We start from the raw sequence: 20,579 nt of genomic DNA, 5'->3' as shown, positions 1-20,579 counted from the left end.
GGAGTGGTGAGGGGCACCAGGCCCCTCCTGTGGTCTGAGGGAAGTCACACCAGGCTCCTGCCGGCACCCTTGGGGGCCACACTTTGGGGAGGCGCTCCTGCCCAGGCTGCCTCCAGCAGGGCCTGGGGGACTGGTCAGACCTCCTCTGGCTGGGTCAAACTCAGCCACAGCTGATCCCGCAAGGTATTTTAAGCAATGCGGACATGAAGTCTGTTTAGCAAATGAGTGAATGTGATGGGCACTCCAAATAAAGCAGAATCCGAGGGGACAGCCTGTTGCCTGGGGCAAGGACTGACTTATTCTCCTGTGGGATGCCAAGCACAGGAACTTGAGTAGTGTTTCGTGGGAGTGCAGAGGAGTATGTCTCTCTAAGAACTAACCCATTTTTGTACAGGAAGCTGGCTCCTCCATGAAATGTACCTCTCTGGGGTACTCATTTTCCCCAAGAACCCTATCCTAGCCCTGAGAACTCGTCCACCCCGAACCCAGCTCCACGGGTCCACAGCTTAAGCCCAGAAGTAATTCCAGGCTACGCTCTCCCTCTGAACTAAGAAGACTGAAACACATGGGAAGAAAGGACAGAGGACTGGTGTGGGCATTGCTGGGCCTCATTCACGGAGAGAGAGCGCATCCCCAGGGGCGAGCGAGCAGAAGGAGCAGAGCAAAGCTCCTGTTCGGTTGCCATGGCTGCCTTCCTCTAGCTGAGCAGATGGAGGGAGAGGAAGAAGATGAGGTGACCACCACCAGTCACCGAGCCCCACTCTGCCTGCACCGTGCCCAGCACTTCACCTGCCTCATGTCTTTTAGCCTCGTTAGCCCTCAGGGGACATCGAGAGGTGACACAGGTGGAAACCAGAAGAGCAGAGACTTGCACCTGGCTCTGGGCCAGATCTAGAGCTTAAGCAATGAAATGGGCTTCTCCAGTCGATAGGAATAGTCTGTGGCCTTTAGAGGAATAAATAACAAGAAGGCTGTGTGTGTCTTCAACCATCGTTTCAACGGATGCATTATTATACCAGTGACCTGGAAGGGTATCGGCCCCAGCCCTTGTTCTTCTGGCTAAGGCCAGCTGGTGGAGGGGGTAGTCCGAGTTCTCAGTTGCCCCTTGGGAGCCCCAGGACAAGTGACCCGGTTTTACTACTCCCTCTACGATGCGCAGTAAGTGCTGTTGTCCTTTTACTCTGCTAAACACATTCAGTAAACTCCTGTGCCCTGATCACCTCCCTGGCCTCAACCAGTAAATCTCATTCTCAGTTCCTTCAAAAGTCTGCCGGCCGTTTGCACAGTCCCACTCAGCCAGCAGCCAGACTCATATGCCTGTGCCAGCTCGATGGAGCCTGTTCAGAGAAGGACCAGGTCGGTTTCCTAGGTGGCCAAGTGAATCGATGCTCAGGGCCTGGGGCTGTGAACACTCAGGCTCCCTGGGCCACCTGTGAGGGCAGAGTAGAGCTGCTCCGACACCCAGGGAGTCAACAGGAAAAGGCCTCCTACCACACAGAGCCACCTTGTCCCACAGCTGCTCAACCAGACGCTGGAAACCCACAGCAAGAAGCAAGCCCCCGACTCCACTGCACGACTGTCCCGAGCACTGCTTTGGTTTACAGACGTCGGGGGACGTGGAGGGACATATGCCCAGGGCCCTCCAAGCACCAGAAGAGGCCTCCAGGGTGAGCTGAGCTGAGAGTAGGGACTGTGCCCATTTGGCATCTGGGCTGGGCTGAAGGTCTCTTCCTCAAGAGGCCACTGAGCGTGGGTCTGGAGGAGAGATCCAGGCCAGCTGGCCTGGGCTCCACAGTTCCACTCTGCGAAGGCTCGGCCACTCCACGGCCCCCTGCTCCAGGGCTGCAGAGCACGCAGGCACTTTTTCCACCAATACCAGCTCGATCGGTATGCAAGGCCCTCTGCTGGGCTGCTATGAGGCTGTAGGAAGACCATAGGCTCCTGCTCTCCAAGAGCTCACAGTCTACTTGGGGAGAGACAATGCACACACCCTGGAGAGGCACAGAGTGGGGAGGGGCCGGGGGAGGCAGAGGACACGCAGCAGTCAGACCTGCTTCCATGGGGAGGGCCTGGAGCGAGCCTGCAAAGAAGGGCTGATCCTGGAGACGCAGGGAGGGCAGTGGGGAGGGGAGCGGCTGCAGGAGGTGGGGCGCCGGCACTAAGATCCCCTCCACGCCCCGCCGGCCTGACCACCACCCCTCTGCACACCCACTGGAACCCATCACCAAGGACCAAGAGCACAGCTTGTCCTTACAAGCTTCCCCCAAGCACAGAGGCTGGAGTGCATTCGAAATGATGTCACCATTTAAGAAAAGAGAAGCCACCCACCCCTGCCCACCGCCACCTTCCCATCTTCCCCAGGCCTCCACCTGCCCCAGGCTTCTGCGGGCCGAGAGCAGTAGGAAAGCCCTGCCTGCCGGCTGCCGCATCACCCCCGGCAGTGGTGTGTGGCAGAAGCATGCTAGGACGGGACGGCGCGCTCGGCATGGGATGGACCAGCCTCTGCCCTCACGACAGGCCCCAGAGGTGGGCAGGGTGGCCAGTGCTCGGAATGTGCCCTCTCCGTCAGGCAGCCCACAGTGCAGCCCCCGGGCCCGGACGGGCCCAGGGCACGGGGACTCGTGTAGTGTGGGTGCGCCTGGCGGAAGCTCCTTAGGCACTGACACAACACACCACACTTAACACTAGGAAAAGCTGGCACTTTTTATTAACAGTAGGTGACTAATAAATACATTACGGCAGCCAATAAATTATTACATTAACTAGAGATTTATTAAACCAACAAGTCACTCTTCATACAAAATTACAGTTAATATGGGGTGGGTGGCTGCGGCGGGGCTGGGAGGTGGGACGGCTGCACCGAAGGGAAGGCTTGCTAAGGAGGGAGAGGGCGCCTGAGCTCATCCCTGCCTGGGGCGGGGGAGGGGAGCAGACAGGCCACGGCAGGGTGGGGAGAGGGCACGGGTGGGGGCAGAGGACACCCGCGGTGGGGCCAAGCCAGGGGACAGGGCAGAACCAGCAGGGTCGAGGAGACCAGGAGGTGAAGGCTGCAGGGAGACAGCAGATGGGTGGGAGGGGGTGGCGGAGAGGCGAGGAGGGATGAGCCGCAGGAGCAGGGGTGCACCAGAGCTGTGGGCTCTGCTGGGAAAGGGGTGTGGGTTCATGCTGGTGGTCTTGGTGCACTGGGCCTGGGGATGAAAGCTTCCCTTCCAGAGACACCCCCTCTCCCACCCAGAGGGCCTAGGACTTTGGACTGGTGGGGGAGCCTCAACCTGCCCCTCCCCCAACAGGGGCCTTCATCTGCCTGGGGTGGGGTCTGTCTGGAGCCCCCAGAGGGAAGGCCCTCTATGCTCTCTGGGCAGGCTGGGTTCAGGACTCACGTCACTTGGGAGTGGAGAGCGGGGAGCCCGACCAACACCGCACGGCAGCAGCTCCCACCTTGGCCCTGTTCCCTGGTCTGCCCATTGTGTCTTCTCCACTGCCTGGGGCTGCTGGGACCCTTTACTTGGTAGGCTTGTGGCCTGACATGGGGGAACCCTCTGGGTGCTGCTTGCCTTCGGGACCCCAGATGGAATCTCCGGTGGTCACGGAGCCAGAGCCTCCGGCCTCAGTTCCTGGGAACTGCCAGGTTGCACCTGAAGGTTTCCAGAAGGCTCAGAGAAGAGCAGGTGCAGCCGGAGAGGCTTTGTGCTCCAGGCTTCATAAAAAGGGGGCTGGGATGGCCACTGCCTGGCCTGGAGGAAAGACACGGAGGCCCGGATTGTGGTGGATTTACTTACGAGAGGCGTGAAGAGTGTACTAGGGCAGACAGAGACGAAAGGGGAGGAGTCGGGGAGGATGCAGGCCAGAGATGAGGAAGAACTTGCAGCGTCACCGAGGGGATAGAAACTGTCCGTGTTAGGTGGGAGCAGGGGATAGTCCCCCTGCAGGGTTCACCCTGGCAGAAGGGAAGGGCTGGGGTGGGAGGACTCCTAGGCCCTCCCCTTCCTGTCAGTAGGTTACAGACAGCCTGGTTAGGGGGGCTCTGGGTGGGGAGGGCACTTGTGGCTACTGCCTGCCCGGGTAGACCCACTGGTGCCCAGTGCAGTCACGGAGGGCAGGGGGCCTCCGGTTCCCACCAGTGGGCATGGAGCTGGGCTGGGCGAGAGGCTGGGAGGCAGAGCTGCCTCCTGGCACCAGATATGGTGGTGGTCTTCTGCTTACTGCCCTGGGGTGGGAGCATGTAGCCACAGGCCCTCAGGCTCTGCTGGGGCCAGGGGGGGAAGAAAGGGCGAGGGCCCCGGGCATCGAGGGCCTCTATAGAAGGTAGCCATGGAACCCAGAACATCCAAGCTGCTGGCGAGGGGCCCAGAGCTGTGCTCTCTGCTCAGGCTGGGGGAGACCACAGCCTCCTCAGGCCACGGTCCACAGGCTCAACAGAGGCCCTCCCTGGGCCTCGGGCACACCCCTCCAGTCAGGCCAGAGAGCCTGGGGGATCTCTCTCCGTCCGCAGTGGGAAGGCCAACACCTGGCTCTTGTGAGGGCAGCGGCGCAGGCACAGAACTGCCCCCAGGCATCTGGTCGGCAGGCACAATTCTCTTGGCAAAGTGTCCCTCCTAGAACTCAGTTTCCTCTTGGCCTATTGACTTAGAGCCACTCAGAGTTTACACCTGGCCCCTTCGGGGGCACACATGGGGCCACTGTGGATGAAGACACACCCACACCTGGTCACTCACAACGTCTTCCCCCCACATCCACGACGGAGCCAAACCCATGTCACTTAGTCGTTTCCCCCCGTGATGGAGCCACCAGTGATGACATGGATGACAGATGCAGTGGACAGGGAGGAATCTCGCCTTGGATACCCTCTCCTCAAGGGCTTACACTAGACAGCCAAGGACCTCCTCGGCAGGCCAGGGCGGGAGGGCGAGAGCAGCTCCAGAAACCGAGCAGGACAGAGCATCTGAGAGAAGAAAAGGCAGCCCAGGGGATGGAAGGGCAGGAAGGTCCCAAGCTATCAGCTCCTCCAGCTCCTAATGCCGCCTGGTGCCCTGGCCACTGTGGTTTGAGGGAGGCAGCTGGGCAAAGGCGAGCCCTGGGCTTGGAGGGCCAGTGACTTCCACCTCCAGGGTGATGGCCTTAGAGGTGGGGCTTGGCCAGCATCCCCGTTCTTGTCAGCTGTTTTTGAGTCTGGGGTCACAGGGCAGAGTTAGGGGCACAGCTCAGCTGGCCACACCCAGGGTGGTGATGCCAGGAAATAACTGCTGCGTCTTCAATGTTGGGCAGAATGGCCTCCATGGCTCTGGTGGCCCATGGCAGAAACAGAGGTTGTTGACTCCAGGAGCCTATCCTCTGCCACGACTGAGCACCTGGTACAAGGTATGGCACACAATGAGGCAAACGACACCCCGGTGCACCTGGGCCTGCAGGGCGGTTCCTGCAGCCTGGCTGATGTGACTCCCACAAGCCAGGGGCAGTAGAAAGAGGGCCAGGCCAGGGACAGGGCTCACCTGAGTGGCACCCATCCCTGCAGGCACTTGGCACTAAGGCAGGTTCCCTGGGTCTCCTGTGCCCCACCCAGAGCTCTGTGCCTGTTGGAAGCAGGAAGCCCAGAACTGCTGGCATGGGCTCTTCCTGGCTCCAGGGTGGCCAGTGGGCTACACTGGAGTCCAAGGGGTCCTGCCTGGTCCCAGGACTGAGCAGAGCCCAGAGTGGAGGTTGGCAGAGCAGAGGGCTTGGGGAGGGAGCCAGAGGCCTCTCAAGGGGCAGCCCTTTCCCCTCCCATGTCCAGCTCCCCAGGCAGAGACTGCCATATGAGCACGCAGAGCCTGTGTGGGGTGCGGGCTGGGGGCATCAGCCCACTGGAGGCATCCAGGAGTGATGGAAAGGTGTGTTGGTTCTGGCCTGGGACACCAGAAGGCATCCCACTCCTTTCTGTTCAGGGATCGGCAGCAAAGCCCCTCCAAGGGGTCCTAGGACTCTCTCTCCAGAGGAGGGGGCTGACGTGTTTGAGCCAGCCTGGGCCCCTTGCAGTGCACACGCCAAGGTGGTGCTCCCATCCATCTGCCCTCCTCTGCCCTGGGGGCTGGCAGGACACCAAAGGCTACAGACAGAATCTCTGGTTTCTTCACCAAGATAGAAGGAAGCTGGGGCACTGGCTGCAGGGGCTGTGTCCATACCTCCCCTGGGCCTCCCCAGCTACAGGACCCCCACCAAAAGGCCCCTGCCTGCCCTGATCGTTTGAGTTGGATTCACTCTGAACTGGAGAAGGAAAAGCACATCTACTTGCACTGAGGAGCCGCGGCCCGAGACCCGGGTGATGTGAGAATGTAGATGAGTCACCCTTGGGCCCCCACCCCAGTCAACACAGGAGCTGCTTCCCCTCAGCCTGCCCTCCCCTGCCATCTCCCACCTCTTTCTTGCCCTCTGTGCAGATGTGGGGCACGACCCCTCCCACCATCTACCCCGTGCCTTTGCCATAAGTCAGTCTCCAAGGCACTTCCGGGCCTGTGAGGAGGCAGGGGTAGGGTCCCCAGGAGGGCAATGGGAGCCCCAAGGGTGTGCAGGGAAGGATGGCCAGAGAAGGAAGGGCTCGCGCCAGGGCCTGAGATCCAGGGAGGGAGGAGGGGGGCCTGCGCCAAGGCCCAAGCCTTCACACCCACACGCAGTTGGCCTGGTTCCACCCTGGCTTTCGGTGACGGAGCTGCCCTTGACGAGAGAGACCCCAGGAAAAGGTGAGCAGTGGCTCCCACTGTCCCCGCCCCTCCCAGCACCCTGCACCAGGGCCACCCCCACCACCTGCACAACCCCAGATGACAGGAGGAGACCCTGGGACTTCAAGAATGAGTCACTGAGTATAAGGTGTGCCCATTCTGGGCCAAACGGTGGCCTTGGCCCCACCCCCCTCCCCCATAAAACACTCAGATGAAGTAGAGGCGAGTGAGCAGCGAGCGGCACGCAGGCGGTGAGCAATGACTCGGGCCCCGCGGACACTCAGCACCCCGCCCAGCCCCGGTGTTACCACGTGTCCTGATGTCTGGGGGTGGGTGGCCGGGGGAGGGTCCCCTCTTCCCCCCTCAGTGTCGGCTGCTGGTGCTTCTTTGTCAAGTGTGGAGAGTGGTCTGAGAGGAGGCGGAGCTCTGGTTCCAGGGGAGGGTGGGCAGCAGGCCGGGCAGGGCAGTGGGCTGCTGGCCAGTGAGGCCAGGGCTCAGTAGAGGCCACAGCCCCGCAGGTTTTTGGCGATGATGACATCTGTCACAGCATCAAAGACAAACTGGATGTTGTTGGTGTCAGTGGCACAGGTGACGTGGGTATAGATCTCCTTGTGGGTCGACTTGTTCTTGCTCTCGTACTGGGCCTGGATGTAAGCCACAGCTTCTGTGAAGGCGCTGGGGCCTGCGGGAGAGGGGAGGAGCAGGTGAGGCCAGGCCCCCACCAGCGTGTCCATCAGGCCCTGGGCCAGGAAGCAGACACTGAGGGCCACTCAGTGACAACCCTGAAAGGAAGACCTAATGGGGAGGGAAATCTGACAGGTCAGCTCAGTCAATAGCAGGTCATGAAATCAGGCCAGCAGTCCACACCCAGTCTAAACATGAGGACAGAAATGAAACAGCCAACCTCACCGTGCCTCTGCTGTATTGAGGGTAAGCACTGTTTCATGAAACGCCCGTTTTCCTTTTGCATATGCACCTACTGACTCCCACAGCAAACGTTCCTTCTTACTGCGAGTCCAGCTCAGAGAAGTGTGAACCGCCCCCTAGGCAGGTGGCGCCGGCTGACGCACACCCCCCCAGGGAGGGCCTCTCCTGTCTGTGACCCTCGAGGTAGGCCGCGATGTCACCTCCCTTGGCCATTGCTGGGCAAGGTGGATAGAGACTGTGTGATGCCAGCTGCCTTGGCCTCCTTCTCCTCGCCCCTCCCTGTCCTCATGTTCACCAGCCAGGGGTGGAGGACTGTCTGGCTCGCTGACGTGCTGCCTTCCTCAAGGTGGGCCATGTTGCTCTCTTCCTGGGGGAGCCCAGAGAGAGGGTTTCTAGGACAGCAGCTGCTGTTCGGGGAGGAGCAGAACAGGACTCCTGGCTCTGCCGGAGCCTCCACATGCTCCAGGAAGCAGGGCCCGGGCCCAGGCAGGCAGTGATGACCTGCTGACGGAGGCAGGGAGAGGACTGGATTTTGGAGCCACAGCGCTACGCTGGGCGGCTGCTGTGCAAATCAGAAGCTTGGGAGTGGCATATCTGGAGGGGGGTCCCAGCCTCTGGAAGGTCTGCCAGACCACAGCTCTTTCCTAAATGTGGGCCGGAAGTGCAGGAGAGTCTCCTTGGGACATTCAGATATCACTCAGCCCCAAACCAGCCTTGGTGGCTGGCCCACCCAGCCTACTTCTGCTGCCCCAGAGGTCACAGCCCAGGTCAGCAGGGCGGGATCCACAGACCCCCATCTTCCAGCTAAGTGGAGGCTCACGCAGCCGTGAGGGGTGCCAAGCCCCCCCACCTCTTGGGGGCCTGTAGGGGCAGTCAGCTTGATCTTGAGGAAGCAGGAGACTGAGCTGTGATGCTTGTGGTTCCAAGGCACGGCCCCCAGGCCATTCTCGGGGAAGCCCCACAGGCACGCCCTGCTGGGCCTCTGTCTGCTCTTATGCTCTCCAGGCCCGGGGCTGGTCAGGCTGGGGATGCCCCATTTCTGGTCCCATTCACCTCTCTGGCCAGGCTCTGGCCACCTGGAAGAGCCAATGGGCGCTTGGGCTATTTCAACCACCCTCGCTGCTCTGTGGGAGCCCCAGTGAGGGTGCCTTCCCCGGCTGCCCGCCTACCCCACAGTTAGGTAAACCCATGGTGACATTAACAGAGGTAGCCTGTGCGTCCTTAAGACCTTCCACAAGGTTACCCCACTGTTACCCCTAACTGGCCATTCGAGTCTCATAACTGCCCGTGTGGGAGGTGTCATTACAATACTTGTTAGTTAAAATCCTGGTTCGAATAATTGGAGCAGAGGTTTCGTGAGCACTTGCTATGCACTAGCGGCCACACTGCCGTCCGTGAGCTCCTCTATGCTCCCAGCAAGTCTGAGGGCAGGGTGGACATCATCCCGATCATCCCCATCTCAGACATGAAAACTGGGACTCTGAGAGGTCATGTGACCTGCTTGAATGGCAGAGCTGGGGCATGAACCCTGGGCTGCCTGACTCAAAGCCCCCGATCTGAACCCCCTCATCACCCTGGTGTCGCCACCTTACTGATAATCTCTATTTATAGATGATCAAGCTGAGGCTCCAAGAAGCTGCTGGGACCACACAGCTCGTAAGCAGCAGAGTCAGAATTGCAACCCTGCTTCCCCCGAGCAGGAGGGCCCAGCTGGCTGCCTGGCCCCCTTACTACAGCACCTTCTGGGGTGGAGAGGCCCGTCTCTGGTTTTCTACTGGATTCCCCGTGGTGGAATCTGGTGCATCCGCAGAGTGCGGTAAAAGTGTTCTGAGCTTGGAAAAGGGGCCTGCTCCCTCAGGAATTTCTGCTATCCCTGCGGGGTTGGGAGTCTACCTGTGTACTCAGGAAAGCAGATGGTTAGCGGAGACTTCTTGATCTTCTCTTCAAATATGTCCTTCTTGTTAAGAAACAGGATGATGGACGTGTCTGTGAACCATTTGTTGTTGCAGATGCTGTCGAAAAGCTTCAGGGATTCGTGCATGCGGTTCTGCAACAGAGCGGAGAGGCAAGTGAGGGCTGGCAGCGCCCGGGGCCCCGACCCACCGCGGCTGCCGACACAGCGGGACAAGCAAAGGACAGGTCCACCAACGCGGCTGAACGCATCACCAAGGGACGGAGACGGGGGACCCACAAGGACAAACGGGATGTGGTTCCTGCTTCATTCCACACACAGACAGGGTGGGGTGGAGTGGGGTGGGCAGGATGTGGAATGCTGCCCCCACCCCCCGCCAAGAGGGCTGACCCAGGGTGGGGGCAGCAAGGTCACTGGAAGGACTCTGGCTCATGGAGAGGACATGCACCATGCACGCAGGGGCGGGTGGGGCCGCACCACCATCCAACACGTCTACGCGGAACCGCGGGCCATGCAGATTTCTCTACCCGGGTCTCATTGGGTTTTGCCAGCCGGGGTGGGAGGGTGCACGCATTCAGAAGGGAGACATTAACCGAGGACTAAGATCCTCGAATTAATCCAGAGTTGGAAGCAGACACCAGGGGGACAGCATCTGGGGGGGTGATCTTGCTGTGGCCTTGATGTGGTTGGGGGACTGGGCTGGTTGGCTGGGCCATGGCTGGGCTGGGGGCGGCTCTGGTGAGCTGGTTTCTCAGTAGAGGGGCTGGAGGAACCCCAAGATGAAACCCAGCAAAACAGATTAAAACAGAGAGGAAGATAAAAACCCAGCAGAAACTATGAGAGAAAGAGAGAGAAAAAACCCGAAAAATTGGTTCAACCAGTCTGGGACCAGGAAGTCAAGGCCAGTCCACTTGAGGCCCTGTGCAGGCTCAAAGAGGCCACGGCTGCCCCGTGACTGTGCACTGCGTGGCTGGAGCTGGAAGGTGGGTGGAAAGGACCAACCTGAGCCGAGTGGCTGGTGAGGAGTGTGGGACACAAGAGTGGACAGGGCAGACAGTCACAGCAAAGTCACCCGTGGCGCCCCGAGAACCTGCTGCTTTCAACTCTTAGCTGATAGTTCCGACTGGAGGGAGGTGCTTCATACCTGCCCAGCCTGGAGGGTCTCTCAGACTCTGCTCATGGTTTTGGCCTTGGTTTGGCAAGTTAAGGCCCTGCAGGCGGTGGTGATGGATGTGGTGGTGGTGAAGTTGTGGCAAGCTGAGGCCCAGTGCCGCTGGAGCCACAGGCCTGAGGTACAAGGACAGGATGAGGCCCTTGGGGTCCCAGGGCGAGGTGGGCAGGGTGGCTGGTGGTAGGCAAGCAGCCATGAGCCCCAGGGCTCCTGGCCGAGCTCCAGGAGCCGCCTTTGTCTTGGCAGCCCCAACACGCGCCCCAGGCCGGGGCGGGAAGCGCAGGGCTAGAGAGGAAGTCTGAGGACCAGGACTGATCAGCGGGGCCTTCCTCTTGCCTCCTGGGGGCAGAGCATCTGTATCCCAGAACGTGTCCTTTAGCTGTGTGCCTGGACAGAAGAGCCAGACGACTGCCGCTTACTGAGTGGAGGCCTGAGCACAGGCACTCCTGCAGCTCCGAGCCCAGCAGTCCTCACAGCCGCCACGGCCCTTCCACGGGGGAGGAAGCGGAGGCCGGGAGAGGGTGGACAGCGGCAGAGGCAGCACTGGGCCCTGGGCCAGATCCGTCGGCTCCCCGGCTGCCCAACGCCGCCACGTGTCCTGGACACTCAGACGTTTGCTTAGTTCTGCAGTGACGATGTTGTTCTTGTTGCCACCGTGGCAACGAGCTTTGTGGGCTGTTGTGAAGCCAATTCCCGTCCCTGGAGGGGCTGCTGCTCTTTCCTGGGCTGCGTAGGTGGCCCGCTTTGGGGTGGAAAGGGCCTCAGGAGGAGCCTGTCCTGGCCCATGTGCCTTTGTTTCCCCAAGGTCCTCTGCTCCAGCCCTCGTGAAGAAGGACAAGGGAAACTGGAGCAGGATGGAGGTGGGGAAGGTGAGAGAGGAACAGTAAGGCAGGAAGGCGTGAGGAAGGCGGAGGAGCCCAGAGGGAAAGCATCCCAGGACGTGGGCCCTGCTCAGAGCAACGGCTGGAGAGCACCTGCAGAGGGCCTGGGACTTGGTTTGAGCTGTCTGCAGGCCTGGCAGGACAGGTCCCAGGTGAGAGGTCTGCCCAGTGAGAAGGGTCCCTCCACCCTCTTTGAAACCCATGGTTGGATCAGCGTCGCACTCAAGGCACAGCCCTGCTTCCCACTCCCAGGTGATACAGGAGAAAACATGAGCCAAGAGGAGCGCAGACCACACAGGAGGCCAAGTGGACCATGAACAGTGGCCGGAAAAGCAGTCGACCAATGGAAGAGTGAAAGATGTGCCTGCCAGGGCAGTCCCTGGGTGCCGACGCATTGTTGGGGGCAGCCAGGGGCCGGCCTGGGCTTTGGGTGGTCAGTGAGTCCAGGTACAAACATGACCCAGGGCATGAGTCTACTCCCACCCCACCCTCCACTCCGGGTGACCCTTGGATGCCACAGCCTGCAGAGGCCACCAAGAACGATGACAGTTTCACCAGAAAGAACTGCACAGTTGAGGCCACCCAGAGCCTCCCCTGGGACAAGGCAGGGCTTGGGGGTCTTTGCTGAAGCCCAACTCAGGGGTGCAGCTGGGCCTGAAAGAGGAAGAGAAGGTGGACGAGCCAGGACGGGGTGCGAGTCCGACTCACCCACCCAGCCGGCAGCTCCAGCTCCCTGGATGCGCCGAAAGCCCCACGGCCGAGTGAGTCCCTCACGACGGCGGCGCCTCCTCCCCACAGCACTGCCCTCCGTGGCCCACACCCCACAGCCCATCAGACCCTTATGGAAGCCCCGTGGGACCAGCAGCCCAGGACGGATAAGGAAACAGACCAGAGAGAAGACAGACCTTGCTCAAGCCCCACCGCCAGCCCTCAGTGCTGCCTCTGAGAGGCCTGGGGCCAGGGTCTGTGTGCGCCAGACAGAGGCGCTGAAGAAGGCCAAGGGCGGGACCCCACAGGCCCGGAGCCCCACCCCGAGAGGTGCTGCGGGCTTGACTCTGGTGACCCTGTGGGTGCCCCACTCCAATAACCAGCTTCCGTGACAGGGCCCTGCAGACAGGCCCACCGCCCTGTGGGCTGCAGCCCAGACGGGGCCGGCTCAGTGGACCCCGAGTTCAGGACAGTCCCAGTGACGGTACAACCACCAAGTCGGCGCTGCTGTGCCAGAAACGGTTCCAAGTACGTCCCGTGATTCCCTCAGTTCATCGCTCACAGCCCCAAAAGGTAGGGACGGCTATCGCCCCCTGTGACAGACACAGCAACTGAGGCAGAGAGGGTGCTGCCTGAACTGGGCAGCACGCCAGCACTCGGCCCAGAGAAGGGCAGCCCTCTCTCCAGGTAAGCACCCCTTTGAAGCCAGGCTGGCAGCTCTCTGAGGCCCCAGACAGAATGACTCATTGATGGCAGGTGGGAACCCAGGCTCGTGTCCTCCAAGGAGGGGCCCAGCGCCCCAGTCGTCACTTACCAGCATGCCACACGCCCGGCTGCCCTTCCCGCTGCCAGGCCCACAGGCCTCTGCTGGAGAAGCCCGGCTGGCACTCGGGGGGGCTGTCAGGGCTAAGAACTGCTAATTCTGTCTCAGGTGCATGCCTGCTTGGCTGCACCCTGGTTTCTTCTAGGGTTGGTTTAATGTGGCTCTGGCCTGACGACCTCTATGACTCTGCTGTTTACCGAAGATCCTCTCACTGACCAAGACCTGAAGTCTGTAGACGTTTGTGGTCAGTCTGCATACAGCCCCAGAGCCAGGGCGGCCCGTGGTGGCCTTTTCTGCACTGATATCATGAGCTATTTGCCCAGCAATATAGTCAAGAGAGAACGGGCATGGCCCACCCGACATTGGAACCCGGCTCCTGCAGCTGGCCCTGCTCCAGAGCCACCATGGGCCACTGAGGCCAGTGCAGCAGGTCTTCCCAGTGCCCCCTCTGGCCAGGCGGGCCAGGGCCACTCACCGTGGTCTCGTCTTCGTGGAGCACCTGGTCATAGCCGCTGAGTGCGACGCAGAAGATGATGGCCGTGACGTCCTCGAAGCAGTGGATCCACTTCTTGCGTTCAGATCGTTGGCCCCCGACGTCGAACAGCCTGTGGGGAGACAGGGAAGCTGGGAGTAGTGGGCGGTGGGGCCCAGAGAGGTGGGGGACGCCAGGTCAAGCTGTGGGGCAGGAGGGGGAGGGGCCTGGGCACATGGCCTGAGCCTTCCCAGGAGCCCTGCTGACCACTGCCACCCAGCGGGCGGGGGCAGCCATCACTGCAGTCTGTCCCATGACTGGGCTGTGCTCACACAGAGTGACTCAAGGACCTGCCCTTGCATCTCAAGCATTTTCGTGAGGGATGCACCTCCGCTGGCCCCTGAGAAACGCCTCTGCAAGGCCCTCCTCGCAGGGTAACATGCACGTCCTGTTCCTGGCTTTTGAAGCATGTCCGTTCATGCCTGTGGTCTGAGCAATGTCCAAACCAGCTGGGGAGGGAGGCAGGCAGGCACTGTCACCTGTTACATGAAGGAAAGTGAGGCCTCTAGGGGTTAAATGCCCAGGGTGCTGGTGAGAGCAGGCCTGGTAGAGCCGGGGTCTGACCCAGGTCTGTCTGTAGACAAAGCCTCTTAGCTCTGCTCTGTGCCACCTCTCCCTGCAGAGGGCTGCCTGCCTCTCCCCATCTCAGACGCCATCCTCCAGGGGGCAGGAGGGCTGTGAGAAGAGACCGTGGGCAGGTGGGGCGGACGTCCTGGAAGTAGGAGGTCAGTCTCTCAGCCCAGCGCCCTCAGTCAAGGTCTGCAGCCTCCCAGGCCTGGGAAGCCTGGGGCACACAGCTGCCGGTGTGGTTGGCCCTGACCCCGTGTGCACAGAGACCCTGGGCCCTCCAGGCAGAGGAGGGCAGCCCAGGCACAGACCAGAGTGGGCTTGGAGGAGGAGACAGGTCTGCTTCCGCTGCTGTCCCGCCTCCCTTGGCTCCTGCTTCCCCATCTGAAATACAGGCCGTTGGCCGATGGATGGCCTCGGGGCCCCCTCCACATGCTTACTCTCGGACTCTGCCTGTGGGCAGCGCCGAGCCCAGGAGCCCACCCTGTGCCCCAAGGGGAGAGTGGCAGAAACTGAGGCCACTAGGAGGCAGGAGGCAGCTTGCGGGGGCCGCCTGCCCACTGCTGCACTCTAGGTTCAGGAGAGGTCGGGAAGCCCCCCGCGCCCAGTGTGGCTCCCATGGCCCCGCAGAGAGGCTGCCCATGGGCCCAAGGCCTGGGGACAGAACCTCGGCCCCTCACTCTGCACAGGAGCAGGGGCTGGGGAGGTGGGTGGCAAGCGGTCTGGCATCCAGCCCTCCTGGGCAGGCCAGGGGCCAGGAATGGGGCCTTACACTCTCTACCTGCCCGCAGTCCCTGCCCTCCTGGCCGCTCCTGCTCTACCCAACACCCTGAACCACACCTGAAGGCAGGTGGGGGCAGAACAGGGCCTCCCAGGCCTCAGTGCATGAAGTTACCCCACGTGGGGACACAGCCCACCAGCAGAGCCTGAGAAGTCCAGCCTCACACCTCAGGCCCTGTTCTGAGGTGCTCAGAGCCCCTGGGCTTGGGGCAGCCTTGCTCGTCCCAGGCCTCAGTTTCCCCATATGTACCAGGGGAGGGTGGGTCAGCTGATCCCTAAGCCCCTTCCAGATCTGGGATTACGTGGGTCCCCAGGGTGTCACAGATATGGCTTGGGCTTACCCATCCTCATTCCTCACCCCTCCCTACAAGGTGGCCTTGCGGGGGCCACCTGGGTGATCCGCCCCCTCCTCTTCCTCCTCATAAGTCACCCAGAGACAGGCCCCCCCTCCTTTGTCCCTTTAACCCTCCCTGCTCCTCAGAGCTCTACTCTCCAGGACTCCTCTTCCAGGAAGCCTCCCTGCTCACCCCAGCCCCTGCCCTTGGTGAAAACAAACATAGAGACAGATATGACCCCTTCTCATGCCTAACTCCTGTCCCAGCATGAAAGCTCCCCGAGGCAGGGCGATATCTGGGGGCTCCAGATGAGCTGAGGCCGAAAGGCTGCATCCGCCACCTCCTGGCGCCCGCCCCAGGGCTCGGCAGTCGCCTTGGGCCTCACCTGAAGTGAAGGTTCTTGAAGGTGAAGTGGGTTTCTACGATGCCGGTGGTTTTGACCCTGGTTCGGAGGATGTCCTGCTCGGTGGGCTGGTAGTCAGCGGCCCCGATCCGATCCAGGCTGTCCAGGTAGCTGGGATGGCAACACACAGGGACCATGGACCAGGTGCTGGGCACTGCCTGGGGCATGCTGGGCACCCGCTCACAGCCCTGTCCCGCCAGGGCCCCTGGAGAGCCACCAGTGGGATGATGGCACCACCTCGTCCAGGGCCGGGGGCAATGGGGTGGGATGGTGACAGGTGGGGAGCTTACGTCCTGGCCTCACATTCTCAGAGCATCTAATTCAGACCGAAAGGGGCTCTGTGCACAGTTCCAGGGACGCTGAGACAAGATGGGACTTTTCAACGAGACTAACATGTTTACCATGCCATTGTGACATTTCCTCATCTTAAAATAACAATGGCAGCAGTTAGGTTCTCTTCTCGACATGTGGGATCCTGTTTCTTCCTTAATAACCCAGTTAAATGTGCTATTTTATAGATTAAAAAAGAGAGCAATGAAAGTAGGTACCACGCCTGGCTGTCAGCAGGGCCTGAAGCCAGCCAGCAGGCTCGAGTGCACGCTCGGGCCAGGGCTCTGCAGCGCTTCCACGAGGCCCCGAGCCCCCACCCGCCTGACCCATACTTCCCTGGAGTTACCCAGGGCTCTGTGCGCATCCTCTCATTTGATGCCCTCGGAAGGGAGGCTCAGAGGCCACACAGCTGGGCAGTGGCCAGGCCTTGCTGGGGCCCAGGTCTCTGGCATGAGGGCTCTCCTCCCACGCCACCACTTGCCCTGGAGACAGGCCAGGCCTTTGCATGTCACCGTCCAGGCTAAGCACCCGGAAGGGCTTTGGGGTCTGTATGGGTTAGGTCTGAACCCAAGGCTATGGTGGGATCTGGGAAGCTAAGAAAGAGGGAGCGAGGCCAGGCCTGCGGGAAGATTCAGTCATCTATAGAGCCACCTGGGCCACCCACTCCTCTTGCCTGGGGGTGGGGAACTGCACACAGCCCATAGGGGAGGAGCCCTGAGTATCCGAGCCATGGGATGACGTGGGGTCCCAGGTTACAAGCGGAGGGGCCGCACTTTATCAACACTTGCCCCAGCACCTTCTGGGGGCCGGCTCCCTGGCTTGTGGACGTCTACAAGGCTGGGAAGAGTGGACGCCTTCACCAATGAGGGTGTCCACTGGAAACCCAATACCCCAGCCCTGGCTCCAATCCTTGTGAGAATCTTCCCCAAAGAAATAAAACCAAATGGTGGGTTCCCAGGCTCAGGGAGGGTAAGCCTGAATCATTGCTGGAAAGGGGACGCTGCTGGCATCTGAGCCTGGGCCTGCCTGATGCCAGAGCCAGTGCTCTTGAACAGGCTCCAGCCTCCTCTCCTCTGTGGAAGGACAGGACTGAGGCTCCAGAGCAGACCTGGAAGCTCCGGCCCCGTCAGAGCCCCTCCCAGGCCCGTGGGTGCGGGCTCTGGTCTCAGCCTGGAGAAGCCCCGCCTAGCACCTCGCAATCCTCCCAACCCCTCTGTGCAGGTCCCTTCCCCGTTCCCAGTGCCTCTACTTAGAGCCGGTGCTGGTTTCAAAATGACCCCCTCCTGTCGTTTCCTGTTGGCCCCCAGGTCTGGGGAGCCTCTGGTCTTGGCCCTCCTATCCAAGCTCCTTTAGACAGACAAGCTGGCCCTCTGCCTGTGTGTGCCAGCCGAGTCTCACGCAGGGAGCTGTCCCCAGGAGGGAGGGCGAGCAAAGTGGAGTGTGCACCTACTGTAGGTTCCACCTACCCGCTGTCCCAGTGCTGGGACGCGGCAATGAACAAGACGACAAGCCTGACCTTCCTGGAGCCTCTCTTCGTGTGTGTGTCTGTGTGGGATAATTAACAGGGACCTAAGATACAGACCATGTCAGGAGGTGGTAGGTGTCAGGAGGACGGAATCAGGCTGTCAGGCTGGGGCGGCCAACTGGAGGCTGTTACTTGATACAGGATGGTTGGGGGTGCTTCTCAGCCAGGGTCACGGTCAAGTGGAGACGGAGGGGAGTGAGGGAGTGAGCCTCCTGGGGTGCAGCAGAAGGCCTCACAGGTACAGAGGCCTGGAGTGGGGGAGGTGGAGCGGGCGCCAGGAAGCATCAAGGATGGTGAGGTAGGAAGCATGGGTGGTGGGAGCAGGTAGCAGTGGGACTGGAGCAGGGTGATGGAGGCGAGGGTGGGGCCCAGCACACGGCCGGGGGGTCACTGTGAGGACTTGGTTTTTACTCTGAGATGGGAGCCCTGGAAGCTTCTGACCAGAAGAGCATTGGAAAATGGCTCTGCTCCTGTACAGAGAGCAGATGGGGAGGGAGGGGCAGGGAGCCCCTTAGGAGCTGTGGTAATCAGGTGACAGGTGGTGGCAGTCATGCCACAGTGGTAGCTGTGCAGGGATGAGAAGTGGGATGGGGGACGAGCCAGTGAAAGCCTCAGAGTGGCAGAGGAAGCTGCTCGTGGCAGGAGGGGCGCAGGCGGAGCAGGTACGGGGGAGCGAGGGGGCAGGAGTCCAGTTGGCAAGAATCAATTTGAGACGCACGAAGATGCCCAAATGGACACTGAGTAGGCAGAACTCAGGAGGGAGGGCTGGGCTGGCCATTTAAATTTGAGCATTGCCCGGGTAGACGAGAAATCTAAAGCAATGAGGCTGGAGGTCACCAGGTGCTCAGTGTGGGCAGGAGAGGCTCAGGGGCTGCACTCAGGGCCTCCAGAGAGGCGACCAGCAGGAAGCGGTGAGGGGTCTGAGAAAGGGTGGCCAGTGAGGACGTCTGAGGCCCAGGAGCTGAGTGGACGGTGCTGCAAGGAGGCGGCCAATGCTGCTGCGAGCTGCAGCCCCCGCAGGAAGCCTGACCACGGAAGGCTGAGCACAGGCCTGGGGCGCCCTTGCCAGTGCAGTCTCTGCGGGGCACAGGAGTGACGGCCTGGGGGTGGGATGCAGGGAGAAGGGGAGGGGAGAAGCTTGGACAGCAAGCACTGACTCTCAGTGGGGGACTGGGTTTGAGAAAAAGCAACCTGAACCGAACCACAGAACTGTCTTTACAGCCCCTGCTTGGCTGCGCTCGGGTTTCTGGGTTCCTGGGACCTGTCTCAGAGCCATCATTCAGATGGGAGAGGGGAGAGCCAGCCACTTCACAGAGGCCCAGGGCGCCCTGAGAGCGAGAGCCCACCCCGTCTTCCCCTCGGAGCCCTGTGCCCTCACCTGCAAAGTGAGAGGCTTGGACCTTGGGGAGCCATTCGCAGTCTGAGATGTACGAGGCGCCCCCTGGAACCCTGTGACAGCCTGATTAGGCCTCCTGCTCCCTCCTATTGCAACTAATGCACTTTTAACTGTTTTATATGTTGGGCCCAGAAGACAAGATTGAGCCGATAACAACAACAGCAAAGCAAGTATGGACCAGAGAGTGTTTAGGGCCCTTCCGAACCCAACAGCCTGTGGGTTCCCTCCCCTGCCTGCGTGGAACCTGCCCCAGAGACGAGACACAGAAGACCCCACGGTGGGCGACACAGCAGAGTGCAGTACCACGATGTGGGCAGTGGGAAATTTCGAGGGAGGCGGGCAGAGGAGGAGAGGGGGAGAAGGAAGGCAGATTCCTCAGCTTACTTGGTGGGGAGTTGACAAATACTGACTCAAGCTTCTTATTTTAAGCTATAAAGGTAACCACCAGAAGAACTAAAAATAATCATCTAGCAAAACCCTGGGAGTGGACGTGGGGAAGAGAGGAGGCAGGAAGGAAAAAAGGAGGGAGGGAGGGAGGGAAGGATGGAAGGAGGGAGGGAGGGAGGAGGGGAGGGAGGCAGGGAAGGAAGGAGGAATGAAGGAAGGGAGGGAGGAAGGATGGAAGGAAAGAAGGAAGGGAGGGAGGAAGGAAGCGAGGGAGGGAGGGAGGAAGGAAGGAAGGGAGTGAGGATGGAAGGAAGGAAGAGAGGGAGGGAGGGAGGGAGGGAGGAAGGGAGAGAGGATGGAAGGAAGGAAGAGAGGGAGGGAGGGAGGGAGGGAGGAAGGGAAGAAAGGAGAGAGGACAGGAGGGAGGAAGATGAGCCGAATTCAAGTTTCACAGCTGCAGGTGATTAAATACCCTTTAAAGTTGAGGGCTCAGGTTTTTTTGGACACCACTGGAACAAATAAATGGAAATAGTTCAAAGTAGGAGGAGGAAAGGCCTGGGAGGGGGAGTTTACTAGTAATTTTATGCATTTCTATATTGTTTAAAAATTTTTTGGGGTGACAGACAAGAAATAATGTACAACTGAAATTTCACAATGATGTAAACTATTATGAATCTCAATTAAAAAAATTGTTTTTGTAACGGATTCATGTTACAATTAGTTAAATGGGTAAAAATTTAGGTGGGGAGCATGATTTGATGCCGAGGGGCCCCAAGGGTAGTGGGGGGATGGGAAGGCCCTGGACTTGGGCCAGCAGCGGGTGGGGGGAGAGCAGCGAGGGGGGCTCTCTGGCCTGAATGGCTCAGGGGAAGACCCAGGTCTGCAATTTGAGTGCACACACAGCTGTGGATTTGAACCTCACTCCCCTGCCCACCAAGGTGCCCCTGGGGGCTCATCAGGGCCTGGGGCCCGGGTCGCTACCACGTGGGACACAGGACCGAAGCACTTGCCCCATGGACAATCCAGGCGTGCCGAAATGGGAAGACGCTCTGGCCTCTCTCAAGTCTCAAGCGTGTTAGCCGTCATCACGGCCAATGGAAACGTCCCAACACCCATTAGTGAATGCTGTTGTCTCGGCCCTGGCCTCCGGTACATCAGCATCAGGTAGATCAGGGCTTCTTAATTTTGGCACTATTGACGTTTTGGGGCC

At 60.4% G+C, this 20,579-nt stretch overlaps 1 protein-coding gene across 2 annotated transcripts in view; it reads right to left on the bottom strand.

Moving 5' to 3' along the window:
- GNAO1 (G protein subunit alpha o1) overlaps positions 1–20,579 on the bottom strand; it is a 169,650-nt gene that overhangs the window by 7,225 nt on the left and 141,846 nt on the right. The window contains exons 5-8 of one of the 2 annotated variants that reach the window (XM_070613691.1): positions 15,714–15,842; positions 13,590–13,719; positions 9,513–9,666; positions 2,679–7,374 (exon numbers count right to left, since the gene is read on the bottom strand). In XM_070613691.1, coding sequence (XP_070469792.1) covers positions 7,187–7,374; positions 9,513–9,666; positions 13,590–13,719; positions 15,714–15,842 — 601 coding nt within the window. In that variant the 3' untranslated portion in view covers positions 2,679–7,186. Of the gene's footprint in view, positions 1–2,678; positions 7,375–9,512; positions 9,667–13,589; positions 13,720–15,713; positions 15,843–20,579 lie in introns of those variants that run through there. The other variant, XM_070613690.1, reaches the window with a different exon arrangement.

Source organism: Equus przewalskii, chromosome 3 (genome assembly GCF_037783145.1).
Source record: "Equus przewalskii isolate Varuska chromosome 3, EquPr2, whole genome shotgun sequence".
Lineage (NCBI taxonomy): Eukaryota > Metazoa > Chordata > Mammalia > Perissodactyla > Equidae > Equus > Equus przewalskii.
The sequence above is the reverse complement of the archived record's forward strand: the minus strand, read 5'-3'. Positions and strand labels throughout refer to the sequence as shown.